The sequence below is a fragment of the Lutra lutra genome, chromosome 2, assembly GCF_902655055.1.
Source record: "Lutra lutra chromosome 2, mLutLut1.2, whole genome shotgun sequence".
Classification (NCBI taxonomy): domain Eukaryota; kingdom Metazoa; phylum Chordata; class Mammalia; order Carnivora; family Mustelidae; genus Lutra; species Lutra lutra.
The window spans coordinates 24,959,600-24,977,902 of NC_062279.1; the positions used below are offsets into that span (position 1 = coordinate 24,959,600).

At 39.8% G+C, this 18,303-nt stretch overlaps 1 protein-coding gene across 1 annotated transcript in view; it reads right to left on the bottom strand.

Moving 5' to 3' along the window:
- The window catches only part of ASAH1 (N-acylsphingosine amidohydrolase 1), a 49,368-nt gene extending 42,968 nt beyond the window's left edge, over positions 1 to 6,400 (bottom strand). The window contains exon 1 of the mRNA XM_047716616.1: positions 6,132 to 6,400. Coding sequence (XP_047572572.1) covers positions 6,132 to 6,212 — 81 coding nt within the window. The 5' untranslated portion in view covers positions 6,213 to 6,400. The remainder of the gene's footprint in view (positions 1 to 6,131) is intronic.
- Positions 6,401 to 18,303: the final 11,903 nt, after the last annotated feature.

An 18,303-nucleotide genomic window follows, 5' to 3' on the forward strand; every position in this document is an offset into this window, starting at 1 on the left:
TTATAGAGACCAAACTGATGGTTATCAGAGGGGAGGGTGTGGATTAAGGAGCACACTTGTACTGATGAGCATGGATGATGTATGGAAGTGTTGAATCACTATATTGTACAGCTCAAATTAATATTACATTGTATGTCAAGTAGCTGGAATTAAAAACAACAACAGGGGTGCCTGGGTGGCTTACTCAGTTAAGAGCCTGACCCTTGGTTTCAGGGGATGTCATGGTCTCAGGGATGTGGGATGGAGCCCCACATTGGGCTCTGTGTTCACTGTGGAGTTTGCTTGAGATTCCTTCCTCTCTCCCTCTGCCCCTCCCCAACTCTTGCAAGCTCTCTTCCTCTCTCTCTCAAATAAATAAAATCTTAAAAAAAAAAAAAAGACAACAACATATAAATGAAATGTAGGCACAGTACTCTAAGTTCACCTGTCCTTGTTTAGCAAAGTTAGAAATGGACACTAAAAAGTAGCACTCTATTTAAGAAAATCTTAAGTTGCAACTATTAATTTTCCATAGACACCATTTAATAAGAGCAAATTATTAACTTTAGAAATGCAACTCATATTTCATTCTAACTTATCCACTGTAAGATTCTTCTAAATATAAGAACTTTTGGGTTAGAATATGATTTAATTCATAAAAATCCAATTTATGCCCTTTTACTGAATTTCAAGTTATCAGGAACTTTAGGTTCACATTTAGGATGCAAGGCCCACCTCCATCACTGACTGAAGGTTACACAGCTGGTGACAGAACCAGTCTCCAAAGTCCCAGTCTAGCTTCCTTCCCCTGCTCCCTCTCTCACATGGTTTCCCACAGAGACAGCAATAAAGCCAATGTCTCAGTTTAACTCCTAATAGGGAAAAATGTGCATCTCCTTCAGGGTTTTTGATGATCACTAGAATCAACTCAGCAAGTTGTGCAATGGAATAATGCTCATCTATTCCTAATAATTATATCCGCATGGCCTAAGTGCAAAAGCCAACATAAAAATCAAGGCAAGGCATGCTTCTTATGAGACAATGTGAGAGACGCTGAAAGTGCTCTGTCAGTCTTAGGAGAGCATTCAACTTGCCCCAAAAGGGAGAGCAGCCTCGCCATCATGTATGTGGGAGTCTGAGGCCAACAAGATTGTGCTCTGATAATCCTGGCAGCAATAAACAAGCACCATGTACAGACATGACATCTACACAGAATCTCGCTGAAAGAGGAAAGTGTAACTGTGATTGAAAATTTTAAAGGTAGCAGTGTAAGATGAGGGTGTTTCAGGTGCTCAGAAGGTATGAACACCAAGGTCATTTTAAACAGGTTAGATTTGGGGGTAGAGTGGAGACAGCCGCATTCTCACTTTCAAGGGACTCTTCTACAAGGAAAGACAGCTTCAAAATCTATGTAGAGACTTGAAATGGAATTACAACATGCTCATTTGTTATTTAAAGGTTCTTACTATCTCCAAATTTAACTCTACACAATAAGACAACCTTATCAAGACAGGCAAAATTTAAACAGATGATAGGTAAAGACTATAAATAGGTGATATGTAGAGGTTTATACAGACGGCTTGGCATATTGTGCTGCTCTATCACAGGGGGGCAAGCACACAACCAACTGGGGCTTTCAACCTCTCTCTCACTTGCTCTCTCCTATATTTGTTTCCTAGGACCAGAGGAAGTAGTGAAAATCTCTGTAAAATGTTCTGTAAATACTTTCTGGGTCAATGAATTTCCTAGTTACTCTAATCATTTGATAGGAATTTGAACCTCTTAGAGATTAAGGAGTCTTATTTCTTCCCCATTCATTAAAAAAAAATTACAGAGCTACTTGCCACAGGAAAATAATGTAGAAAGTGAAAATTCTTCCATTAACAACTCAAATGCTCCTTGACTAAAAGAAATGACATAACTTATCCAACTCCTCGAAATACTTGCGTCCTGTGGAGTTAGTAAGAACTTCCATGAAATGTATGTTTCTAAGACTTTAAAAAAAGTTCAGGAAGCCCTCATGTCCTTGTCTTACTCACACAGTTAGAAAAAGGCAATGAAAGGTAATCTGAAGAAATTACACAGCTCACTCCAGTACTCATACCATCAAAAAAGAAGTCAAATTAATTCTAGCAAGGCAATTTTAATTCTTAAATTCACCAACAATTATTTCCTAAATATGATTTGTTTCTTAAAATATTCTCTGTGTACAATAGAGCAAACACATTTATAAACACATTGTGCAAACACATTGAGTAAGGCATATTTCTTGCACATATAACAAACTCAAATGGGCAAGCAAAGTTTGTTTTCTGACCTTTGATGGGATGGCACTCTATTAAACTAGGAATATTTAGGTGAAAGGAATGGGAATAAACCTTCCATGAGGGCTGGGACCTTTATATCTATCACTAACTCATTACCAGCATCTGGAACATAATGTGGCACACAGTAGGCCTGCAATATCTGTTGACTAAGTGAAGAGATTATATCAGCGTGTTCCTTCCTTTGGAGTACTGGGGGAAAGCAGATGCAGTACAGTAATATTGGCCAGGCCAGAAAGGGTGTATGTGGTTTTAGGAAACTTCATAAAAATCATGGCTAAAAGCTGATCTACTAGCTATAACGTCAAAGATACTATCACTCATATGAGAAGCTGATTTAAGAAGCTGATGCATAAGAATAAGTTTGACTCAGCAATTAATTACTGAGCCATTATGTTTCATTCTCACGCATTTTCAGAATCTGCTCAGATTTATTACTGACAACGGTCATCTCTCCCACTCGGCTTCCTTTCCTTCTCATCACTCCTCCGCCTACAGCAACTTATTCTGTTCCCAACACTGCTCAGGCCAAGGTGACCAATGACCTCCAACTACCAAGTATAACAGACACCTGACTGTTATAAAGGCACCCAACACAGGGAGATACCTGTCCCACCCTCTCCTCTTTGCTTCTGCAACACTCTCTCCCACTCTGGCTGTTGCTTTAAAACTTTGCCATTTCTTGGGGCACCTGGGTGGCTCAGTGGATTAAGGCCTCTGCCTTCGGCTCAGGTCATGATCCCAGGGTCCTGGGATCGAGCCCCACATCGGGTTCTCTGCTCTGCAGGGAGCCTGCTTCCTCCTCTCTCTCTGCCTGCCTCTCTGCCTATTTGTGATCTCTGTCAAATAAATAAATAAAATCTTAAAAAAAAAACCCACAAAACTTTGCCATTTCTTCTCTACCTGACACATATGTGTGTGGGTGCCCTAACCTTTGCTCTGTCCTCTTCTCTATGTCATCTGTCTGCTCAATGTTCATCTGCTCCAATGGCTTCAAGTAGTATGTCTCCAACTCCCATTTCCCTCTTCTGAGCTCTAGTCCCAAAGGTCTTCTGGATATCCTGGTGCCACTGGAAATTCAACATAACTAGAATAAAAACAATCTTCATTCTTCCACCCCGCAACTTTTCCCTTCTTGTGTTTCCTGGCAGTGATACCACAATTCAGCCAACTCAGCACTTGAGGACAGTGCCTGTCCCTCATCCTCATCTAATCCTTCCTTCTACTCATTGTATCTCCTACTTTTCTCTAGAACCATCCACTTCTCTCACTTTCCACTACACCACCTTCTTAAGGTGTGTAGACATGGTACATCCTGCACCTTATTTTCTCCCCCAACTAGTCTCCTCATATCCACCTTTGCTCCCTTCCAATCCAGACTGATCTTTTAAAAGTGAAAACCCTTAACCAGGTCCATAGAGCCCTCCATGACACTGTCTTCATCTCCCTCTTCAAATATTTCTTGTGCCACTCCCACCACCACCACCTTTTAGTAGGTCTTTTAATAAAATTAGTAACAAAGAATGACTCAGGAAAACCTTAAAATATGCTATATTCTGAAAAGCCTCAAACACAAAATCCATAGACATTCCAAATCAAATGGTTTTTGTTTGTAATTTAAAGCCAGTCCTCACTGTTCACATTTATCAAAAGAAGTTTTGAAATATCTTTTGTTGCTATGCGGATATGAACAGTTTATCATATGATTCAAAGTGAAAAACTGCTTTTTTTTGTCAGAGAATGTGACAAGGTTCCAAAGGTCCTTTTCAGCCAGCATTTCCCAGATTAATGTTTAAGAAAAGCCCAGCACAAGGGAATCCAAATTTTCATTCTCCCATGTGGAAAGGTTAAAAAACAAACAAAACCCCACATACATAAAAGAACACTTTAACAACAAAAACTGAAAAGCCATCAAATAAGAATAAAAGATAACACTCTAAATTAATAATTTTGGTTTTATGCCCTAATTTTTCTCATCTCATTAAAGTCTTGTAAAAATAGCTTCCCAAGTGACACCAGTGGCTAGACTAGATTTTTCACAACCACTATTCTAGATAAGAACTATTTTGTTTTAAAGATAGCTTTTCAAAAACTCTCTTGCGTGAAAGAATAAAGTATTGAGAAAGGAAAAAAAAAAAAAAAGCATCCCCTAACAACTGAAACTGCTCAGAGGTTCACAATTAGACCCCAATATTATTAACTGGTAATGACATGTGAGTGTCCAGGCCACTTCTGTTACGTTGGTTATAATCAATCTCACAGAATACCTACCTCAGTTCAGGTGACTCTGAGACATGATAAAGTGAAACAAAGCAAGGCTACTTCATGATTCTGTTTAAGCACAGACAAAAACAAGGGTATTGTGCAACCCACAAAATGCCACACACCCCCTTCTCTTGCTAAATGAATGCTTCTTCTTTACCCAATCATAGTATTGCCCCACCTTCTAAAAATATCCAACATAGAGCAAACCCCCTATTCCTTGGACCTAGCCACAAATCACACAACCAAAGTCCAAACTATTAAATAGGTTTTGCCAAATGCCCTTTTATGGAGAGACCCCAAACTGCCCATGGTGTACATTCTCTCTCACTGCAAACAGTAATAAACCCAATTTGTTAAACTACAGGTGTGTTTCCTGGTGGCCTTTGACTAAAGGGCATTTAAGGTACCAAAGAGTTAAATTCTTTTAAAATTCTCATAATCTCAACCACTTTACAGCATATTAATTCCCTACACACACTAAAGTAAACTAATTTTATTTCTTATACCCTTCTAATCCTTGTCTACATGTATATATTGTGTGTTCTTGTTACTGAAATCACTGTACATGCTATTTTATTCCACTTTTACTGCTTAGTAGCCCATCAATTTTAATGAATAAATAATATCCCATCATGATTCCATTTTTAGATCATTTCTTCTTAGAAAAATAAAAGAGTAAGAAGAGAATACATACCTTGCTCCCACTACCTATACCCTACCTAAGCTATTCAAGACCACCCTCATCTAACCTTAAGTCAGATGCACCCAAATTCCTCTTTATCTGATCTCTTGGCAAAGAAAAGTGGAGTTACTGTTTTTAAAGAAGAGAAGTATAAAGAGCTCCAGATTAGGTGTCAAGAGGCCAGAGTTTAGGCATGCTTCAGTAAACAATAGTGTAACCTCTGGCTAGACATTTTCCCATTGAATCTACTTCCTTCTCTGGCTGGTCCCTCGCTGGTCCCTCTTGCAGTCACAAAGTCTGGGTTCCTGTGACTTCCTTTTAGGGAAAGAGCCACGGGACAGGCATTCCCATGACTGGGGGAGGAAGAGGGTAAGGCGACAGCAGCCACACCAGGGCCTGAGCTGCTCCCACTGCCCTGACTGGGGACGAATGGGCCTTTCCCAGGGACCTCAGGAGCCTAGGCTGCAACTACTCTTGCAGCACCTGTCACCTGGCAGAGAAAACCAGTTATCAAGCAGTCCGTCGCTTAACTGAGTTATGTACACAAGACGACTGGGACTTTTTCTCTTAGCAGTTCAGGATGCGCGAGCCTGGGACTGGTAGAACAAGCGCAATCACTCAAATTGGGGGTGCCCAAATCACAACCAGGCTTGTACATAGATTAGGATCTCCCTGAAAGGCCTTCTTGTCCCAGCTTGTACGGAATCATCCCGGGACAGGGTTCACCAGTCCACTCTGCACCCACACACCCGCAAAGTATACCACAGGCCCCCCGGAATGATGGTGCCCGGCACCCGCTGTTCCTCACGTCCCACCTGACCAGCCACACCCGCACCTGCGCCACCTCCGCGCCTCTGCGCCCTCCCCTAGAGCTCACTCACCGGCGGCGCCTGCTGCGCCAAGGCACAGGTTGCAGCCGCGGTTAGGAGGACTAAGGTTACGCGACCCCAGCGTGGCATCATCCCAGCCGCAAAACCGCTCCAAAGGCCCGGGCAAAGGCTGTGAGAAACACCACCTGGGCTCCTGGAAGGCCGCGCCCCGCTGCCGCGTGACCAGCGACACGGGACCGCACCAAGCGAGACGGGGGGGGGGCGCGGAGGAAACGGGGTAGGAAGAATAGGACGGGGCTTTTCGGAGTTGCGGCGAGTATAGCAGGAAGAGGGAGCCTTTCAGGAAGGAGTGGGAACCCCCACGATAGGAGTCGGCGCTCATGTTAGGACTGCGATATTGGTACGGCCTCCCCTCCCGCGCGCAGTGGTTGGGCCGAGCCTGAGCCCCGCCCAGGTGGGTGGAGCTCAAGAAGTTTTACCCGGTAGTGCCCTGTGGACATCTGCGCCGGCAGCAGAATCGTCGTCTTTGGCGACGCGCGGGCGGCAGGTCCCGCTCCACTCTGGGCCTGTGCCACCTCTGCAACGTCCCCAAACGGCCCAGGGGGAGGTGTGCACTCGGGCCACCTCGTGCCAAATGTCCACGAAACGGACCCAATTCACAAGAGTCTCAAAACACGGGGGCATGACACGCGACCCCGACCCATCTTTGCCCTCTGAGGAGAGCAGACCTGAAGTGAGTGAGCTTGTTCGTCCAGATCATGGAGTCACTGGCTGTGCTCAGATGTTAGGGGCAGGAAGGGGGTTGGCGGGGATCTACCAGGGACACTCCGAGCTCTGAATTACCCGTTTGGATTTTCACCACAGAGGTGGACAAAGTCACAGAATTTAGATTTCAGTTACTTGGGCTTAGACAAACAGGTGGAATGACCAGGTAGAACTGCCAACTTTCCTTCACTGATGTATTCAGTAGTATTGAGTAGCTGCGTTATTTCATCTAACTCATGAACCTTTAGGTTGGCAGAACTGAGGTAAACCCTGGAGGAGGGTATGTATTCAGTGTTAAGCCTGCACCTGAAAAACAAATAGATTTAATTGCTTGTTATTCAGGACTTCCATGGACTTGATCGCCCTGTTGGATATTACTTAGAAGTCCAACAGGAAACCTCTCAGTCGAGATTGCAGTTTCTGGTTGTCTCTAGGACATCCCAACCAGCATTGTTTTAATGCTTAATGAAACTTAGCAAACCATCACCAGAATCTTCATTTATTTATTTTCTCCTGTGTGTTTGAAATTATAATTTTACCCATTTCTACTACTTCCTTGGAAAAATCAATCTTTTTGCTGGAGATTGGGAAATGAAAATTTTATTGTGGGCAGTAGGTAACAATCAATCATCCTGTCAACCTTAAGATAACCAGTTAATTTGCCAGCAAAATAAATTTGTTCAGAATAGCAGTTTGGCACTTTCAAACTGTGCCAAACCATAGGCAACTTGGGAGAACAAAGAGGGGGTTGTTTTTATAGAGGAAAGGAGAAAGTTGGAAGCTTTTTGGGTTAGAGTCCATTGAAGGAGAGAGCAAGAGTTCCCTTGTGGCAACTTCTCATTGGCTGAGTTGTTGCTGAGACAGTAGGACATCTTCCTTTCTATTACTGTGGTAGTAAAGTAAGCTTCCTATTGTGGAAGGTACAGATAAGCTTTTTCCTATTGGGGACCATAAAAGATGGGAAGTGGTGGTGTGTGAGAAGTCCCCCTTCAGGGCTTCGTAACACCATTTTAGATGGGATTTCCTTTGCTCATTTTCACACTTTCTTTGAGGAAGTTTGACTTTGAAACATCTCACATGCTTAAAGTGGCTCCTGATTCAACAGTAATCAAGCAGATCATAGAAATGTTCATTAATTTAAGAAATATTTACTGTCAGCCTACAATGTACAAGCATTTCTTCAGACACTGACTGAGGTTAAGCAGGCAACGAAAAAGACAGAAAGTCCTTCTCTCATGAGGTTTACATTCTAGATGAGAAATGAACAATAAACACAATATATAAGAAAATTTATACAGTATGTTACAAGGTGATAAATGTGGTGCAGAAAAAGCAGTGTAAAGGGGATCCAGAATGGGGAGAGTCACAATGTTAAATAAGATGGACAGGATAGGCATTACTGAGAAAATTAAGTCTCAGCAGAGATTTGAAGAAGGTGAGGGAGTTCTCCTAGCAGATGTCTAAGGAATTGTTCAAGGCAGAGGGAGCAGCTAGGACAAAGGCTTAAAAAAGAGAATGCCTGGCATGTTTGGCTATAGCAAGGAAGTCGATATAGGTAGATCAGAAGTAAGAGGGGGAAAAGAAGTAGATGAAGTCCAAGTGGAAAGTGGAGTAAGGCAGATTATATAGGCCATTACCAGCCATTGTAAAGGGCTTCACTCTGAATATATTGAATTATCTTGGACCTTGAAATCAGTGTGCAGACATAGAGGATTCCCCTCTTTTAGTATATAAATAGCTATTCGGTTTGAAGATCGTTCACTTTAAATACTATTGAAGGCACTTTAAACATGTCACCAACATATTTTTTTCCATATGAGAGGATGGTTAAGTGGTCTAGCAAAATCAGATTCTTTATCCAGAAAAAAATTATGTCAATTGGCATAAAATTCTTGGGCACAATTTTCACATGATTTTGCATTCAACTTTCAGAGGCCTTTTATATGCTGTTGTTTTCAAATTAAAAAATTTAAATCTACTTTTTTCTTTTTTTTAAGATTTTGTTTATTTATTTGACAGACAGAGATCACAGATAGGCAGAGAGGCAGGCAGAGAGAGAGGGGGAAGCAGGCTCCCCACTGAGCAGAGAGCCTGATGTGGGGCTCAATCCCAGGACTCTGGGATCATGACCTGAGCCGAAGGCAGAGGCTTTAACCCACTGAGCCACCCAGGTGCCCCTAAATCTACTTTTCCAAAATATACCACTTTATGCATTCTTTCTTACATATATATAATTTTTCCTACTCCATTCTTAAGTAATAGAAGTGTGCAGAAAGTCAAGGTGAGGCATGTGGTCATAGGAAACTTTGCCATGCTTTGTGGCATACTGACATATTCACAGAAAATGACATTTAAATGTACAAATAAATGAGTATGTTGGTGGGAAGGGTGATTCAAATACTATCTTCGCAACAAGCATCAAGTCAAAGACTTGGATAACCTGTTTAGTATGCAAAACTAAGCATCAGTAATCAAACTGTTTATCAGAATAGCTGAAGTTCTTGGCAAGCTGTGGACCTTTTTAAATCTCCTACTAACATTCCTAGGTTTCTGAGGTGGAGGCTTGATTTAAAATCATTGCAATCTAACCACTCCACCCTAAATGAACTCTACTGCACATAACACCACATTACTCAGAACAGGTATGGCTTGCTTTAATAAAACTGAATATTCAAAAATTCAAGAAATATAATGTTTCGGTTCAAAAAATAAACCCTTTACAGGAGTATTTGCCAGTAAGTTGTTTAATTTAAAAAGGGCTTCCTATGCTTAAAACCTAATCTGAGTTTCCAAACTTAGACTATTGTCCATCTTTTCAGGTAGGACTAGAGAGAATAAAAGATGTGAAAAATGGGAAATCAGAGGTCATGCAAAATTGCTACACAATATTTTTTCCTTCAGTAACTTTATCACACTAAAAAAGATTTTACTTGCTTTATGTTTTACACATATATAGAAAAACATGTTAAATCATTAAATTCAGCTCAAGGTATTGTTACACAACTATAAACTTAATGCTCACACTGAATCAAGTTGTCCCTTCTTATATGTCAACATAAAATAATCATCTTAATAATCCTTCACTTTGCACATATCTTTGATGTCTTACTAAATCTTACTAAATGTCTCACTAAATCTCTGACACCTCAGGCATGTTAGTTTGAAGACCTACTTTAAAAAAATCCTTTTGTCCTATTTCCACTTTCTTTGATAAGACAAGATTCTGACCTGAAAATTATTTAATTGAGCTCAAATCCAATAATCTCTTAATATTTTTGTTCTTGTTCTTATTTCATATTCTTATATAGTTCACTTTTACATAAATCCTTACAGACACCTATTTAACGTTCCTGCCAGTTGTTTCTCTTAAGTTTGTGGTAAATTCAGGTATTTTCACAATACATTTTGAGCACTTACACTAGGTGCTGGGTAACTAGTGAACAAATGGCCCCTGCCTTCCTGGGGCTTTTAGTCTTGTGGTAGAAAAAAATGATGATGGAAGGGAAAATGTAAATCAGATGAATATCTTGAAAACTTTCAGTACATTTAGATTACTACTCTCCATACTCTCACCTCTTGTTTAATACTGTAGATGTTTCACCAACCTCAGTTCCACTTCTCCAGTATGCAGCAACCACATGAGTTGGCTAAACCATATCCTTATCCTTATCTCTGGATGTGGGCCCTGGTTGGCCTGACATTAAAGCTGCCCTGTCCTTCTTGCCACAGTGCTTGGCTCCAGCCTTAATCATTTAGAATCTTGAATCCAACAAGCCATTTTCTGAAGCTCAAGAATTTGCTCTATGATTGAAGTTGTCCTTTATCTTCTAACAGGAAAAGTTTAGCTAATAGTCCTCATTGCTGCTGGCATTCATGCTGTGAACCTGAAGGGACCTGCCTAAGGAGGAATAGATACTTTGGACAGCACAGAGGGGAGATGGAAAGAAACTGGGTCATTATGACATTGTTAAGCTGCTAGATCTACCATGGCACTGTCCAACAGCTGGACTCTTCATTAATGTGAGCCACTACTCTTCTTTATTATTTAAGGTAGTTCAAGGTGGTTGGCTTGCAAGTTTGTGTCTGAGAGCATCTTAATTGATACATGTATTAAAACAGGTATTGCTACCTTCTCAAGAGCACAGGAGGATTTACTGTAAAGCTCTAATGCTTAAGTTTCAAGACTTTCACTTGCTCAGGCCTCTTCTAAACCTTCTACCTAATTTCACACTAGTAATATTATATACTTTTCCTTATAAAGAGGACTATCCAAATTATACAGGCTTCAGGCTTCAAAAAAACCTGCATTCACCATCAGGTGGTCTGGGGAGAAAACATCCACCTTTCTAACTCCTTCAATTTACATGTCCCTAGGAAAGGAGTGCCTTACCTAATTGGTAAATACCTGGAAGGGTCACTGCACTCATGTGGTCTGGCCTCTCTGGCTCTCTCATTGAGATTTGCTTGCTCATGGTGGTAAGCTCACTGCCGTAAGCCCTGGGTGACAAGCGTGGAAGGGGAAGTAGTTGCTGCCTTGGACCACATCTTTCAAACCTGGCACTTGTCCAACAAAATTTAAAAACACTTTGTTCTCACGAAGGCTATGACAACTGAAGAAAGCATCATGAAGGACTGGCTGTGGGAGATATGGAGAGAAGGCAGTCAAGGACTGGAGTCTTTTGTAAGTACTTGCACCTGCTACTCCCAGCCCAGCCTCACCCTCCCCTGTTTACTACCCTCATGTTAGAAACTGGCTGTGCCCTGGGATGCAGTTTGCACTTGTCAAGGGAATGAGTGCATGAATACATTCCAGAGGAGAAAGACTTTGGATCCCACCTCGGCCTCAGGTCTAAGTGTGTTCCCTATTCCAGTTTACTCAGCAGTAAAGCTGGTATCGATCCCCATCTAATCCCTGTGTGTATTTCTCAGTTGTTTTTACCTTGGAAGGTGAGGAGAATGATTATCACCCTGAAATAACAACAGAAGTCAGCAATAGCAATTATAGTAATAATTTATGTATAAAAAGTACTACATGACCGACTGAAAGTACCAAGCAAATCCTAAGTGCTGTGAAAGAAACACATGTGGTAAAATATAAATTCCTGATCTCAGGGAGTTTCCAACTGAAAAAGAAAATAGCACTAACATAAATACATATCAAGTTATGAAGCCAGTCACAACTCAGATATATTTTATGTATCTTCAGTTATTAGATTGAACCATATGAAATCACCATTTTTATAGGTTAAAAATTAATCAAACATCAACATCTTCACATGGCCAACCTATTATTACCAACAACCAACATATTCACAATTATTTGACTTGAATTGGAAGCTGGTGTCATCACACTGCAGATACCTGTAGGCCTCTACTGGCTCCTGCTTCTCCTCACCCCTTGGAGATTTTTCACACCTGGCTCTCTGTCACTATTTCTGATGTGGTTCTCAATATTCTTGGTGATCTCAATATTCACAAAAAATAATCCTTGTAATACTCTGGTTTCTTGACTTCATCTCTTGCAATGTCCTTGGCCTCTATTTTACCTCAAATACCCAATTCCACATTGTATCTTAGACATTGGAAATTTTACTTCATTTTGCTTATAAATACCACTGTCCTTTGATTTTTTTTTTTCCTCACTGGCACATCTTGAATATTCTGTTGGTTTCTTCTCATCAACTAACCTCTATATTGTGGGGTGGCCCAGGCCCAGTCTTCAGATAGCTTTTCTTCTCTTCCTATGCTCACTCTTTATGTGCTCTCAACCAATATCATGTTAATGCCTTCTCTAGTTTGATGACTCTCAAATTCATGTCATCAGCTCAGACCTGTCCCCTGAGCTCAGACTCCTATCTATTTGTCTTCTCAACATCATCTACTTGGAATATGTAATAGGCATCTGATGCTTATTATACCTAAAAATGAACTCTATTTTTTCTTTACCAATCCAAACTGTCCCTGTCTTACTAAATGGCAATTTCATTTTGTAGTTTGCTTACACCAAAGATCTTACAGTTAGTAAGTTACCTTTAACTTTTCTCTTTCTTACCACATACCCAGTACACCAGCAAATCCTTTTTGGTTCTACCTTTAAAATATATGGAGAATCTGATCACTTCTTACCAGTCCCACTTCTTTCTTGATCCAAGTTACTCTCATCTGGATTATGGTAATAGCCTTGTAATTGGTATTCCTGCTTTTCCCCATCATCAAATCTCCACACAAATCAGCTTACGTCACCCCTCTTCTCAAAAGCCTCCAGTGACTTCCTTCCTCACTCACAATGAAAGCCAGTGTTCTTACCATGGCTTACAAGGCCACTTAGGATCTGGTACACCTGCTACTTCTCTGATCTCATATCTCTACAGCTTTGCTTTTTTTCATGATGTTCTAGCTAAATTCATCTTCTTTACAGACTTCAAACATGTCAAGTAGGCTTCACCTGAAAAACTTAGTACTAACTGTTCCCTCTATGTAGAATGTTCCTTCACAGATACCCATGTCATTCATCAAAAGCTCAGATGGTCCTTTATTAGGGAGCCTTCCTAAAGCATCATATGCAAGACTCCACAGGTATTCCTTATCCTCCTTTTCCCCACTTAACCTGAGCCAAACATCAACACCACCTGCTTCTATTCCTGTTTTCTTTTTGTTTTGCATCTGTCTCCTGAGGGCAGGGATTTTCTTATGTTTACTGCGTAGTCTCAGCACCAAGAATACTGTCTAACACATCATAGCACTCAATAACAAATAAATATTTGTTTGATAAACTAAAAGAACTGCATTAACATCATCTGCCAAATGGTGTTTAAAATAACGTAAGCATCACCAAATTACAAATGGATTTTTTCCAGAAGTTTTTTTTTTTTTAAGATTTTATTTATTTGAGAGAATGAGTAAGAGAGAGCATGAGAGGGGAGAAGGTCAAAGGGAGAAGCAGACTCCCCGCAGGTATGGGAGCCCAATGAGGGACTCTATCCAGGGACTCTGGGATCATCACCTGAGGCCAAGGCAGTCACTTAACCAACTGAGCCAACCAGGTGCCCCTTTCCAGAAGTTTTTAAGTTGGGTGTGTGGAAATCAATATGCATTTTCCATATAAATATGAAGAAAGTGCTGCTATTATTCCCATCTATGGTTGAAAAATCTGAGACTTATGCGAAGTAACTACTTAGGTTTTCTGACTTTAGATATACCTAACCACTACACTAAATTCCCAGGCCAGATCGCAAAACCATAAAAAAAGTCCATAGTTCTGACATATTCTATAAAATAGAACTATAATGGAAGACACTGTTATCCTTGAAGGTATAGCCCTTTGTAGTCACTCATGGGTGAAAACAGGCTTCTACATCCCATTTCTTGGGCTCCTGTCAAAGCCAAAGCTCAAAGTCTCCAGGATTTGGTAGAAACCTTTAGGTGAGAGTGAGCTTGGTACTCATTGGTCTCTGATGTTCCTGCTTTCCCTTTGTTTGGTATCTAGAGATTACTTTCTTTTATGTGGATAAGGGATGTTTCAAGAGACATCTACAAATATTTTATCTAGTATATTGTTTTATTAAGGAGTACCATTTTACTGAAAGTAGAAGCCCTGGTTCTATAAAATCAAGGTTAAACTCCCTCGCTTCCCTTGGGTTTAAAATGAGGTGAAAAAATCCCAGAAAGAAGAAAGGAATAAAGAAGTCAGTACATTTAGTACTTGTTAGTTTGTAACTCTATGTAGTTAAATGTTGAGGATATCAGCACCATTCCCCTCAACTCCTGGGTAGGGGCTGCAACAATGGTGGGAGGAAAAAGAAGAAAGAGCAGTGAATGTGTTCTTAGACATGTGAGATGACTTTTCATCTTTCATTTCTTATTTATATCACATCACAAATTGATCAGTTATTTTCTAATATTAAAGAGAAAACTCTGATCTTGTCTACTATTAGAACTGGGCAAGATGTGGAATTTCTTAGAACTAATGTATTTATTATATAGGAAAATGTTAGTATTGAATAGAGAAATGGTATTTTATGTTCTATGAATGCAGTAACTATTAAGTAATGTATTAAAAAGAATAATTTATTAGATTTAGAAATAAAACTAACTTCAAGAAAATTAAATCTATTAATAACAGGGCTTGGAACTGAGAAAGTATATTTCAAAACATTTTAAATGGAAAGTGTACTGGTAAAGGGATGCTCTTGGAGGGTCATTCAGAGATACAGATCAGGATTTCTAATTTCAGAAGAGAGTGGAGCAAAAAGCATGCTTAACCCAGCTGGTCTGTTGTTAATTTATAAAGTTTTTTTTTTTTTTAAATTTATTTGACAGAGATCACAAGTAGGCAGAGAGAGGAGGAAGCAGGCTCCTCGCTGATAGAGCCCGATGTGGGGCTCGATCCCAGGACGCGGGATCATGACCTGAGCTGAAGGCAGAGGCTTTAACCCACAGAGCCACTCAGGTACCCCTGGTCTGTTGTTAATTTAAGGTGGAGTAATAGATCAGCTGAGCCAAGAGGACAGAATTTTTTAAGGCAGATCAAAGAAAGGTCACAATAGCATGAATGCTGGAGTCAATGAAACTGAGATGGGAGACTCCATGAAGACAGGACTACTAGCCAGGACTACTAGCCAGATTTCAGGAGGGTCAGGACACTGATGAAGAGCAGTGCAGAACTGCAGTGGTAATGGGTATGGATGGTATGTGCTTCAAAGACTGAGCTGATGGGTCAGGATGATGAGAAGTTTCAAAACTGATACTTGGGGCCATAGTATATGATTCTCGAACTCTGGGTGCACTGGAATGAGCTGAATTCAGCATGGAAAAAATCAGAAGGGGCATTCTCATGAGAGAGTCAAGAGAAAATTTGTCTATTAGAATTTTTTGCTTACCCTTTTGTTAAATGATTAAATCTTTGTTCATTTTCCTATATTATGGAAAGGGCACACTGGTTTGAAATGAGGCTAGAGTAGTAAAAGGAACATGGAGAAACAAAGTTGGTCATCACAGGTGGAGAGGCAGAAGCAGCAGTAATGGGATATATAGAAGGTCTTCTAGAGAGGATTTTTGGACTAAAAATGAAGAACAAGGGAATAGGCAAGAAGGTTCTGTTTCCGTAGACAGATAGGGAAATTATTTGTCTACACAACAATAGGAAACGGAAACATTCATGCTGCTGTGCAAGCTGATTTAAACTAGGATTTAGGGTTGAGGTGCTGTAGAACAGCCTAGGTTGGTCTTAAGTCCACTGTTCTTTCCTAAGTAAGCACCACATTTGAGAAAGTCATTTTATATCTACAGGTAATATCAAGCTGAATGAAGGCTGGTGGGCTGCTAAACTATTATCTTAATTTTAAGTTCTCCCAAGCCTAGGTATATCCCTGGGCTTTTTCAGCTACCAGTTAAAAAACAAAGCAAACAAAAAACCTTGGTGGAATATACTTAGCAGAATAAAAAAATAGGTACTAATACTTATACCAACATAAGGAATAATAAAGAAAAAGAATAAATAAGACATTAGAAGCTTAAAGCATCGCCTATTTTTTTTCCATGTGATTGACTAGCTATGCAACTTAATTTTGTCGGGTAGTAGTTAAGGAACTAACAGAAGTCATGACTTGATTCCTTACCTTGGAATCTACTTATATTTAGGTTTTCACCTTTTTAAAGGAATAATGAGGTGTGCTTTGTTTTCTTTGTTCTCTTCCTTACAGTTCCACTTAGTTTCTAAGGACCAGAATTAGGAAACTGCATGATGGAAAAATAAACACAGTAGTTTTACACTGTAGTAGTGCTACACCCCTTCTTTTCTACTAGCAGCACTCAGAACAGGATTGCAAAACCTCATTAGATTTGCAAAACATGGTAAGAAAAATAAACACCTAGAGATTTTAATTTGTAAGTCCCGGTTATGCTCTCTGAAAATCTATCCTTTATGAAATACAAGGGCAGCACTGAAACACAAAGCTAAATGGAAAGATGGCATATTGTTTCTCCATCATAGAAAATAAACCTCAGCAATATTTAAGAGAAATAGTCCAGTGGCATAAAATTAAACAGAAATACACCAAATAGTGTCAGAGACTTTCTGGGGTGAAGTGAATAGGAGATGTCATAAAGCAAAACCTGCCATCAAAAATCAAAAAAGCAAAACAATCATAAAGTTCCCTTAATGAAATATGAATATTTATTTTAAAAATTAACTGTAAGCTAATACATTGGTGAGGAAAGAGGAAATAGTTGTGGAATTTTTTTTCACATTTTGTTTTTCATCTTTTCATTAAATGTAATGGATTTCAACAGGAGTGAGCCTGAAAAAATTACAGTGGAAGTTACCTGAATTAAGGCCCTCAGGCTAATATTATAATGCCATTTAAAAAAGTATCATGAAGAGAAAGTCACAGTATAAAAGTGATCCTGTCTTACTAATTTGGTTAATGAAATGTGGTAGAATGTTTTAATATGTCCTTCTGTGTCTTAAGAGTTTAGAATAACTGAAAAAATATAATTCCTGCTAGAACAGTAAGTTGGAAGCCATGATTGATTGACATCTAGACTGGGAGTGACCCAGGAATTGCATGGTATTTGGATAGTATTGGGCCATCAGGTATGATGAGTTCATTTTCGGAATTCAGGCCTATCTTAAGAGGTATAAATATATTCATTTATTTTAATGATCAACTTCTTTCTAGAGAATGTTAGAGTTTTGTGTCTATACCCAGGAAAGCCCAAGCAGGTCCTTAACTGGGAGAAGAGAGGGCAAGAAACTAATGAGAGTTTGAGCAGATCATGGTTGATGGAGTAGCTTGTGCTAGACCAGCCCTCTCACACACATGAAATTAAACATCGGATAAAATATTAAAAATTATCTAAAGGCAATGGAGAATGACCAAAAACATGCAGAAACTCGAGAAGAACTAGTAAGAGGGAAAACATATTTTTAACATCTTTTCAACTTAAGACAGACCCAGTGCCACTAAGAATAATTATATAGAAAGCTTAAGTCATTACTAGTTGAAGAATCAGAGTACAGAGTTCAGAGTGACCAGAGTCTGGAAAGTGAGAAAGAAATCCTGAAGAGGAGAGAGCCACAGAAGATATTAGCCACACTGCCCAAATCTCTCACTGATCTCTGAACTCCACATCCTTAGGACTGACTTCAAGAAGCCCAGCTAAAACAAAAAGAACTGAACAGATATTTCAGCTGTTGCCCACCATAAGGGAGACAGAATTTGGAGCTTCAGATCAACCAAGTTAACTGCCTACTAAACATAAAAAATCACTCTTCAGAACAACAACATAGAATGCACAGTTTCTACAATGTTTTATTCACAATGTCTATGATATAATCTCATCAGATATATGAAGAAACATACTCAACCATCAGTGGAGACGGACTCTAAGATGACCCAGATGTTGGAATCAGTAGACAGAATTTTTTTTTCCTTAAGATTTTTTATTTGACAGACAG